The sequence below is a fragment of the Carlito syrichta genome, unplaced genomic scaffold (genome assembly GCF_000164805.1).
Source record: "Carlito syrichta isolate Samal-C Ts95f unplaced genomic scaffold, Tarsius_syrichta-2.0.1 Scaffold126486, whole genome shotgun sequence".
NCBI classification, from domain to species: Eukaryota; Metazoa; Chordata; class Mammalia; order Primates; family Tarsiidae; genus Carlito; species Carlito syrichta.
Genome location: NW_007070582.1, coordinates 43,861 through 53,819, shown reverse-complemented (window position 1 = coordinate 53,819; position 9,959 = coordinate 43,861). Strand labels below are relative to the sequence as shown.

At 62.1% G+C, this 9,959-nt stretch overlaps 3 protein-coding genes and 1 pseudogene across 6 annotated transcripts; 3 read left to right on the top strand and 1 right to left on the bottom strand.

Annotated features, from left to right (window-relative positions):
* The first annotated feature begins 714 nt into the window (after positions 1-714).
* On the top strand, positions 715-5,963 carry WDR24 (WD repeat domain 24). Its single transcript, XM_008048672.2, has 10 exons — positions 715-954; positions 1,314-1,796; positions 2,800-2,977; positions 3,131-3,803; positions 4,363-4,481; positions 4,556-4,677; positions 4,778-4,882; positions 4,963-5,303; positions 5,439-5,623; positions 5,703-5,963. Exons 2-10 carry the CDS (start codon positions 1,316-1,318, stop codon positions 5,869-5,871), a joined length of 2,373 nt encoding a protein of 790 aa, XP_008046863.1. The 5' UTR covers positions 715-954; positions 1,314-1,315; the 3' UTR covers positions 5,872-5,963.
* Positions 5,964-6,088: 125 nt separating this feature from the next.
* JMJD8 (jumonji domain containing 8) lies at positions 6,089-7,722 on the top strand. Its single transcript, XM_021707848.1, is given in 8 exon segments — positions 6,089-6,107; positions 6,209-6,448; positions 6,451-6,535; positions 6,691-6,739; positions 6,815-6,911; positions 6,976-7,043; positions 7,225-7,359; positions 7,642-7,722. Coding segments are annotated over 8 exon segments (774 nt in total).
* Positions 7,723-7,770: 48 nt separating this feature from the next.
* Positions 7,771-9,959, bottom strand: STUB1 (STIP1 homology and U-box containing protein 1). 4 transcript variants are annotated; one of them, XM_021707844.1, is made up of 7 exons: positions 9,813-9,959; positions 9,186-9,384; positions 8,939-9,104; positions 8,670-8,757; positions 8,423-8,479; positions 8,220-8,336; positions 7,771-8,144 (listed from the first exon to the last, which is right to left on the bottom strand). In XM_021707844.1, exons 2-7 carry the CDS (start codon positions 9,325-9,327, stop codon positions 8,019-8,021), a joined length of 696 nt encoding a protein of 231 aa, XP_021563519.1. In that variant the 5' UTR covers positions 9,328-9,384; positions 9,813-9,959; the 3' UTR covers positions 7,771-8,018. The 4 variants fall into 4 exon arrangements, with proteins under 4 accessions (XP_021563519.1, XP_021563517.1, XP_021563518.1 ...); XM_021707842.1 differs by having other exon boundaries at positions 7,771-8,336; XM_021707843.1 differs by having other exon boundaries at positions 7,771-8,336; positions 9,186-9,327.
* Positions 9,814-9,959, top strand: part of LOC103250086 — a 2,464-nt pseudogene continuing 2,318 nt past the window's right edge.

The following is a 9,959-nucleotide window of genomic DNA, read 5'->3' as shown; positions in this document are numbered from 1 at the left end:
TACAATAAATAAAAAAATTAGCCAGGTGTGGTAGCACGTGCCTGTAGTTCCAGCTACTTGGAAGGCTGAGGCAGAAGGATTGCTGGAGCCCAGCAGGCCGACGCTGGGGTGGCCATGAGCATACCACTGCACTCCAGCCTGGGGGAGAGAATGAGACTCCAACTCAAAACACACATACACACACACACACATACAAAACAACAAAACAAAACAAAAAAAACAGACACAGCCCCTCCAGGCATGGTGGACGCGCTTGTAATCCCAAATACTCAGCAGGCAGAGGCGGAAGATCACTTGAGGCTGGGAGTTCGAGTCCAGCCTAGGCAGTATAGAGACACCCTGTCTCTAAAATAAAAATTTAAAAAACACCACAAAAACAAACCATTGAGTTGAAATGTGAGAGCCCAGGGCGTCCTATACATCCCAGTTCAGGACCACCACTCCCTCTTTTACCAGTGCAGCTCCCTAACCAGGAACTTTTGTAATGTGGGCGAGAATCCATGTTAACTTCCGGGGAGAGTCGGATGAAGAACGGACCGCTTCCGGCGAGGGGCGGGAAAGACTGGCCGCCTCTGGGGCGACGCTTCCGGATCGAGGTTCGCTTTCGTACATGGCTGGGGTGCCCGCGGCGGGAGCGGTTTGCTGGCCCTTGTGGGTCCGCTCCCGCAGCGCCCGCTGCCCCGCGGCTCTGACACCTCTACGCCTCTCCCAGGAGCCCCGGACTCTGTGTCGCCGGCGTCTCTCCTGCCTCCGGTCCCGCCAGACACCCCTGGCTCTTCAGGCCGCTTGGTCCCCGTGTGCCCCTCGCACCTCTGTTGCCTGAGCCCTCTGGGCCCCTCCGGCCCTTCTGCCTCCCTCTCTTGTTCCTCTCCGCGATTCGCTGCCCTCGGAAGCCCCTGGGGCTGGCCGTGTGGACGCGGAGCCACCTCGTCCCCTAGAATCCACTGACAGACGGTATGTGAGTGCCTAGACCTGACTGGTGGGGGGGATGGAGAAGCGGCCTGGGCCGGGACTGACCATAAAGGGCCTTCCTTGAAAGTCAGACATGGTACCGACCAGACTCGGGGTGGCTGTGGAGCTTCTGAGCTCCCAGCTGGGGTGATGGCCTGGATCCATACGCTCCAGTGAGGATGCACTTGCCCATCAGACTGATTGGCTGAGAAACCACCCTGACCTGGCTCACTGAGACTGACCAGCGTGGACCCAGAGCTGCTCTGGGCTCCCAACCTGGGTGAAAGGTCTGAACTGACAACCTATTCAGGTTGACCAGGCCACCCTGCCTCACTGACCTCCTGCCCCCATCACCCGTGCAGCCATGGAGAAGATGTCCCGCGTGACCACAGCCCTGGGCGGCAGTGTGCTGACGGGCCGCACCATGCACTGCCACCTCGATGCTCCGGCCAACGCCATCAGTGTGTGCCGTGATGCAGCCCAGGTGGTCGTGGCCGGCCGCAGCATCTTCAAGATCTACGCCATCGAGGAGGAGCAGTTCGTTGAGAAGCTGAACCTGCGGGTGGGCCGCAAGCCCTCACTTAACCTGAGCTGCGCCGATGTGGTCTGGCACCAGATGGATGAGAACCTGCTGGCCACAGCGGCCACCAATGGCGTTGTGGTCACATGGAACCTGGGCCGGCCGTCCCGCAACAAGCAGGACCAGCTGTTTACAGAACATAAGCGCACGGTGAACAAAGTCTGCTTCCACCCCACGGAAGCCCATGTGCTGCTCAGTGGCTCCCAGGATGGCTTCATGAAGTGTTTTGACCTCCGCAGAAAGGACTCTGTCAGTACCTTCTCAGGTGAGGCTCACATAGGCAGGTCGGGGCAGGTGGGCATCTCTGCTGGCACCCAGCTCCTCCATGCAGGTGGGTTGAGGCGGGTGGTTCAGCAAGGAGAGGTTAGCAGACCTGAGTGAGGTGTGAGCTGGGGCAGTGATGGAGGGGAGAAGCAGGAGGCAGACCTGCTAGAAAGTGAGGCTGGGTGTGGGCTGAGGGGGAAGGCAGAGCTGCAGCGGTCTCACAGGTGATCTGGTGGCTGAGCAGCTGCGTTCTTGCTTTCCCTCCCCCTCCCCCAGAGCTTCAGGCTGCATCATTGCAGCGAGTCAGTTTGGACTTCTAGGGTTCTTGGTCCAGGGAGGCAGAGGAGATGATACACTGTCTAGCTCCCCCAGGGCTCTTCTCCTAGCCTGCCCACCACCTTGATGACTGCCCCAAGCCAGCTCTCCCTTGTTCACCTGGGTGAATCCTAGTGGAGCACAAGGGAGAGCCCTCAGGAACCTTAGAGAATCTGGGGACAGGTTCTGAGCTGCCTGTGCTGGGGAAAGACTGGGCATGGCCCTCAAAAGCTCTTGGCATGCTGGCCCACCAGGGCAGACTGGATCCCAAGCCCTCCAGGCCTTCAGGTGCACCAGGCAGCTCCAACTCCAGGTAAAGGGATGGGGCAGAGACTGGGGTGACCTCCTCAGTGCCTACCTAGGCCTCCCACAGGGTCTCAGGACCCACGGGGGCATGTGGGTAGGTGGCCTGGTAGGCTCTCGTTCTCCCAGCACTCAGATACTGAGCTGGGCCACAGCTTTACCAAAGACTGATGGGAGATGAAGAATCCTGGGAAACCTGAGGTCCAGAAGTTAGTATGAAGAGCCTCTCGGTAGCCTCCTCCCTCAAGTGGCTCTGGCCACTCTTTGGGTACTCCCCAGCCCATCCACCCTAGGCAGTCCTCAGGGTCTGGGCCTCCTGGCCTGGGCCACAGGCAGGTGTGTGAGCCAGCATCTCACCACTCCCACCACTGATGTCCCACCCACAGGCCAGTCTGAGAGTGTGCGGGATGTCCAGTTCAGCATCCGTGACTATTTCACCTTTGCCTCGACCTTCGAGAATGGCAACGTGCAGCTCTGGGACATCCGGCGTCCTGACCGATGTGAGAGGATGTTCACGGCCCATAATGGGCCTGTCTTCTGCTGTGACTGGCACCCCGAGGACAGGTGTGGTGTGGGATGCAGTGGGTGGCAGCAGGGTTCACGGACAGCCCTCCCCCTTCCTCAAGACCTGTAAGGCAGAATGGGGAGAGGCAGGGCTGGGGTGATGCCCTCTCTCTCATGAGAGGTCACTGAGGCCTGGGTGGGGCCTTCCCACAGGGGCTGGCTGGCCACAGGAGGGCGCGACAAGATGGTGAAGGTCTGGGACATGACCACACACCGTGCCAAAGAGATGCACTGTGTGCAGACTATCGCCTCAGTGGCCCGCGTCAAGTGGAGGCCGGAATGCCGCCACCACCTGGCCACGTGCTCCATGATGGTGGATCACAACATCTATGTGTGGGACGTGCGCCGGCCCTTTGTGCCGGCTGCCATGTTTGAGGAGCACCGTGATGTCACGACAGGCATTGCGTGGCGTCACCCTCACGACCCCTCCTTCCTGCTGTCAGGCTCCAAGGACAGCTCGCTGTGCCAACACTTGTTCCGTGATGCCAGCCAGCCTGTCGAGCGTGCTAACCCCGAGGGCCTCTGCTATGGCCTTTTTGGGGACCTGGCATTTGCTGCCAAGGAGAGCCTAGTGGCTGCCGAGTCGGGGCGCAAGCCCTATGCCGGAGATCGGCGCCACCCCATCTTCTTCAAGCGCAAGCTGGACCCTGCCGAGCCCTTCGCTGGCCTTGCCTCCAGTGCCCTTAGTGTCTTTGAGATGGAGCCTGGTGGTGGCAGCATGGGCTGGTTTGTGGACACAGCTGAGCGTTACGCTCTGGCTGGCCGACCACTGGCCGAGCTCTGTGACCACAACGCGAAGGTGGCTCGAGAGCTTGGCCGCAACCAGGTAGGAGGGCCTGGGCTGTGGGGGCCTCGGGGCCATTACCTGGGGCTAGGGCTGGCTTCTCCAACTGCTGTACCCACCCCACCCCAAGCTCAGCACTAGGCTCTGGCCAGTTGCCCAGTAACCAAGAATGCCAAGATCACACAGGACCAGGGCCCCAGAGTGGATCAGGCCCCAGCCCTATGCTCTAGAAGCAGAGGTTGGGGAGCCCTGTGGCTCACATCCTGTGTTCCACCTTCCTGCTTGCGGGCCTCCTGAGGCATCAGGCCTACAGGTGCGAGCCACCTCCCCCATGCCCCTGCCTCGTATCAGCCTGCTGGTGGTCCCTTGCTCATCTCCACACTGACTGCCTCCCACCTTGTTTCCTTCCATGCTACTGCAGGATGCAGACCGTAATTCCCACCCTGCCTATAGGCCTCAGCTTCCCCACCAGGTGGGCCTGAACATTGGTCCCATGGGGCCACTGATGCTGAGGGGGTTCATGCTGCTGTACAGGCAGAGGGGGGCCTTTATGAGGTGCTGGTGCCCAGGACCCTCACGAGGGACTGGTACCTGCCCCCAGGTGGCGCAGACTTGGACCATGCTGCGGATCATCTACTGCAGCCCTGGCCTGGTGCCCTCAGCCAACCTCAACCACAGCATGGGCAAGGGCAGTGCCTGTGGCCTGCCACTCATGAACAGGTGGGTGCCTGGGCTGCTCTCCCCAGAGGGTGGGACTGCTGGAGTCCGCCACTTACTAACCTTCCTGCCTCCAGTTTCAACCTGAAGGATATGACTCCAGGGCTAGGCAGCGAGACCCGGCTGGACCGCAGCAAGGGTGACACACGCAGCGACACAGTCCTGCTTGACTCCTCAGCCACACTCGTCACCAACGAGGGTAGGCTGGAGGGTGGGCAGGGGACGCCAGTGAGGATGGGGCCGCATCCCAGGGCACACTGTCCCTGACCCTTCTCTCTCCCTCCCCACCCGCTGGGCAGATAACGAGGAAACTGAGGGCAGCGATGTGCCTGCCGACTACCTGCTGGGCGACGTGGAGGGTGAGGAGGATGAGCTGTACCTGCTAGACCCAGACCACACACACCGTGAGTGGGGGCTGGGGCAGGGTGGGGTTGGGAGGCAGATTGGGACAGGCTCAGAGCCCTGCCCTGCCCCTGCCTCCCAGCCGAGGAGCCCGAGTGCGTGCTGCCGCAGGAGGCTTTCCCGCTGCGCCACGAGATCGTGGACACGCCACCTGGACCCGAGCACCTGCAGGACAAGGCTGACTCACCCCACGTGAGCGGCAGTGAGGCGGACACCATCTCCCTAGCGCCCATGGACTCCTCCTTCTCGCTCCTGTCTGTCTCCCATGCGCTCTATGACAGTCGCCTGCCGCCCGATTTCTTCAGTGTGCTGGTGCGCGACATGCTGCACTTTTATGCTGAGCAGGGAGATGTGCAGATGGCCGTGTCCGTGCTCATCGTGCTGGGGGATCGCGTGCGCAAGGACATTGATGAGCAGACCCAGGTGTGGTGGGCGGGGAGGGCTCCTGGTACAGCCCTCCCCACCTGAGCCTGGCCCTGGTCTGCTGCGCTGCCCCCACCTCCTTCCCCTGCTGTGTGCTTGGTGATCCTGATCTCCTGGGCCCCTCCCTGCCCCCAGGAGCACTGGTACACATCCTACATTGACCTGCTGCAACGCTTCCGCCTCTGGAACGTGTCTAACGAGGTGGTCAAGCTGAGCACCAGTCGAGCTGTCAGCTGCCTCAACCAGGCGTCCACCACCCTACACGTCAACTGCAGCCATTGCAAACGGCCCATGAGCAGCCGTGGCTGGGTCTGCGACAGGTGGGGCAGTGGGGCGAGGGGTTTCGGGGGCTTGTAGGCCACTCAGGAGCCCCCTGCTGAGGTACCTTCCTGCCTTCAGGTGCCACCGCTGCGCCAGCATGTGTGCGGTCTGCCACCACGTGGTCAAGGGCCTGTTCGTTTGGTGCCAGGGCTGTAGCCATGGTGGCCACCTGCAGCACATCATGAAGTGGCTGGAGGGCAGCTCCCACTGTCCCGCCGGCTGTGGCCACCTCTGCGAGTATTCCTGACCCGCCAGCTCTGGGGTGAGGGCAGTTACTGCCAGATCTTGAGTCCCAAGGCCCGCTGGGGACAGGAATGCCTCACTGTTGCCTACGTGCACACTCTTGGCCCAGATCTTGTGTGCGAGATAAAAGGGGGCTGAAACTTGTGAGCCCAATAAAATAAGTGAGAGCTGCTGTCTTGGCTGCCTGTCACCCAATCAAGCCGCGGACTGGCCCTGTCCCTATGCCGCGCGGCGGGGAAGGTGGGCGACATCGCCATGGTAACCGGCAGTGGCCAATAGCGGCTCTCGGTGCGGTTTTTGCGCCCTCCGGAAATGCTCCTTCCGGGTTCAGGCCGCTGAAGGCCACTTCCGGGAGCCGTCGCGGCGTCGGCCGTTGCCACGACGACGGTCGAAACAGTCGGCCAATGGAAGCCGGGCGGGCCAGAGCTCCCGGCGTGCTGCGCGGCTGCGACGCGGGCCCGGGCGGCCTGCGGGCAGTGGGGGCTCAATGGCACGGGAGGTGTGGTCCGTCCTGCTGTTCGTGCTCTGGGCGTTGGCGGCTCCGGTTCGGCCCGCCGCCGAGGAGACAGGTGACGGGGGCTGGTGAGCGGGCCGGGGTCGACCGCAGCAGAGAAGCGCTGCACCGCGGAGCGCCGCGCCGACCTCACCCATGCCGAGTTCGCTCAGCGGTAAGTGTACCCTTCCCGGAGCCGAGCCCCCCGACCTCTGGGGTCGCGCCGCCAGAGGGTCCACGGCCGCCTCCCGGAATTTGGCGCTGACGCGCGGGGGCGGGCGCCACAGGGGTCTGGGCCGGAGCTGGCCCTGACGCTGCCCTTCTTTCCAGCTACGCCTTCCTCAGACCCGTCATCCTGCGGGGACTCACGGACAACTTGGTGAGTGTCTCACCCATCTCTGGCGACTCCCGCCCGCGTGGGTCCGGCCTCTAAGTCCTTTCCCCGCTCCCTCAGTGGTTTCGGACCCTGTGCTCCCGCGAAAGGCTGCTGGCCTCATTTGGGCACAGCGTGGTCCGGTTGAGCACTGCCAACACCTCCTCCTACCAGAAAGGTGAGCTGCCCCACCAGCACTCTGGCGGTAGGACCAGCCATTCCTGACCGTCCCTTCCCCACAGTGGGTATGCCCTTCCAGGAGTACGTAGAGCAGCTACTGTACCCCCAGGACCCCACCTCTCTGGGCAAGGTGAGCTGCGCTGGGCAGTAGCAGAGTGGGGACACTTGGGAGTCCCCAGGCACCAGGATCTCTGTCCGCATCTTCTTTGCTGGCCTATGCTTTTTTTGGAGACAACTTTACCAAATGGGTGCTGCTGTTCTGGCACCACTTCCCTTGCTAGGCACTTCTACATACAGCTTCGGCATTGCAGGTGCTGTTGTCAGGATTGGGGTGCTCTGGGGGTGGGGGTGGGGGTGGGGATGGGTTAGGCTGGCCACCAGCTGGCCTGGGGGTGGCTTTCCGCTGGCATGGGCCTGGGTACTCAGAGGTGATCTGTGGTTGTAAGGTCAGCACAGGGTGGAGTTTGAGGCTTGGGGCTCCCTGGCCACACACACAGGAATGGCAATTATTCCTGCCCCTAGCACTGGTTCCTATACCCACCTGAGAAGATTCTGGAGTTCCACCCCACGAAGACCACGCTGGCCTGGCTCCAGGACACATACCTAACCCTGGTACAGTCTGCACGGCCTCCGGACTGTACCATCCAGGCTGTGAGGTCAGTGGCTGGTAGCAGGGGACCAGGTCAGGCCAAAGGACCCCGGCTGTTCCCTCTGCTGCACCCCTCCAGGTGCTGTACTTTCCCGACCTTTGGTGGCATGCTACACTCAATCGTGTCATGAGTGTCTTCATCTCCACGTTCCTTGGCTAGCTGGAGCAGGTGGTGGATAAGCCCACCACACAGCAGCACATGCCCACCTAGTGCTCATAGACTTTATTACAGAGACAACAGCAGCAGCCTCAGCCCAACCCACCCTCACCTGCTTTTCCAGCCCAGAAGGGAGAACAGGAGGCGTGTGGTCCAGCAGGAGCTAGGCCAAGAGGGGAGCAGTCCAGAGCCCAGCAGCAGAACTGGAGGGGCGGGGCCTGGGGCACACCTATGTACAGAGGTTGGGGCTTCTGCCCAGGGCCCTCCTGGACCGGGAGGCCAGCAAGGCCACAGGAGCCTCAGTAGTCCTCCACCCAGCCGTTCTCAGAGATGAATGCATCGATGACCTCCTTCATAGCCAGGTTAGGGATAAGTTGCTCCTGGGTCAGCGGGCTCCGCGTCACGGGGTCAAAGTGACCCACACGCTGTGGCGACACAGGGTTACAGGGCAATTGGCAGGCCTGAGGGCTGTGCCCCGGCCCACTCCCGGTGGCCCTCACCTGCAGGTGTTCCTCAATGTCCTTGCGGTCGTAGGTGATGCCACTGGGCGTGATGCATGGTTCTCGCATCAGCTCAAAGCTGATCTTGCCACATAGGTAGTCAGGGATGTCTCGCTTCTGTGACACATGGGAATAGGGTCAGGACCAAGAAGGCGACACTGCTCCAGAGCCTGCCACCTAGACTGCAGGGAACAGACACTCACCTTCCTCTTCTCATCCACCTGAGAGAAGAGCTCATCCATGTCCGCCATGTATTTGTCCTGTGAAGAATTGAGCACTGGGCTTGGGCCAGAAACCCCAGCTCCCTTTTCCACTACCAGGCACACCAGACCCATGAGGCAGGGGCACTCTCCTGCCATGCATGGCCACGCAGATCTGCGAGTGGGATAGGGCACCCTCCCACCGTGTGCACACACAAACAGACCCACACGTGGAAGGGGGAGCCCTCACGTGCTTGGCCTCAATGCAGGCCTGCTGGGCCCGGACATGGCCATCATCCTCGTCACCCTCATGGTTCCGCTGACATTCTTCCAGCTCCCTGGGGATCGACCAGATACTGGTCAGATGGACCTGGCTGGACGTCACCCTAGCCCACTTTGGGGCTGATGTCCTGGCCGCTCCCCATCTCCTGCTGGCCAGTCTTGGCCTTCAATAAACACCCGTGTTGGCAGCTGGTGACTCAGTTACCCCAAGACACGATGGCCCAGGGCGTGGCCCACCTCTCACGCTCAGCAGCAATGAGCCGCGTGAGGTAGGAGTGCAGCTCGCTCTCCTGGTGGATGCGCCGCTCCTCGATGCTGTTCCAGCGCTTCTTCTTGGCGATGCGCAGAGCGCTGGGGATGTCGTCCCCAAAGTTGAGCCGCTGCTCCTTGGCCAGGCTGTAGGCTGGGGAGTGGAGGCTTCAGGTTACCCCAGCTGGTCCCCTGCCCATCCCAGGCGCCCACAGCCCGCAGCTGGTGGACCCACCTCGCTGCAGGTTGGCAATGGCTTCGTCGTAGTTCTCCATCTCCAGCTGGCACTGCCCCAGGAAGAAGTGCGCCTTCACGGACTGCCCGTCCAGCTCCAGTGCGCGACGGCAGTCAGCCAGCGCCTGCTCGTGCTGCTGCATCTTCAGGTAGCACAGGGCTCGGTTGGTGTAATACACTGCCACCAAGGGATTCCGGGTCTGGGGACCAAGGCCAGGGCAGTCCATGTGAGGGCGTGGGCCTGGCCCGCCCCTCTGTCCCGAGTACCGTCCCAACTTGGAGAATCAAGAAATGAGGTTTCTCAACTGTCAAAGGCCCTGCGGAGGGTGGAACCCTGGCTAAGATCACCCCTTGGACTCATAAAGTGTACCCAACCTGTGGCGAGCGCTGGCTTTTAACCCGGGGTGCTCGGGCAAGGGTCCCTCCCTGGCCTCCAGCCCAGCCAGCCTCAGTTGACATCTCTCCCAGCCCACCCCTCCGGCAACCAGCATCCGGCTCGAGAGCGTTGGAGCAAGAGCATCACTGAGTCTTCAGAGCCCAAGACCCTCCGAGGGAATGATGGGGCGGCCGGGAGCGGACTGAAGCCCGGCGATCCGACGCCGACCCCTCCCGACGCGGCCGCACTCACGATGGCGCGGCCGTAGCAGGCCGCCGCCTCCGGGTACTTGCGACCCACGAAGAGCCGGTTGCCCTGCTCCTTGAGCTCCTGCGCACTTGGGCTTTTCTCGGGACTGCCGGCGCCCAGCCGCGCGCCGCCCTCCTTCTCCTCCTTGCC

Coding starts and splice junctions, on each gene's coding strand:
- WDR24 (XM_008048672.2), top strand. CDS start 1,316: ATGGAGAAGATGTCCCGCGTGACCACAGCCCTGGGCGGCAGTGTGCTG. Junction 3,804..4,362: donor GAGAGCTTGGCCGCAACCAG/GTAGGAGGGCCT, acceptor ACCTGCCCCCAG/GTGGCGCAGACTTGGACCAT. Junction 4,482..4,555: donor GGCCTGCCACTCATGAACAG/GTGGGTGCCTGG, acceptor TCCTGCCTCCAG/TTTCAACCTGAAGGATATGA.
- STUB1 (XM_021707841.1), bottom strand. CDS start 9,411: ATGGACTGCCCTGGCCTTGGTCCCCAGACCCGGAATCCCTTGGTGGCA. Junction 8,758..8,938: donor ATTGCTGCTGAGCGTGAGAG/GTGGGCCACGCC, acceptor GTCGATCCCCAG/GGAGCTGGAAGAATGTCAGC. Junction 8,145..8,219: donor ACATTGAGGAACACCTGCAG/GTGAGGGCCACC, acceptor GTGTCGCCACAG/CGTGTGGGTCACTTTGACCC.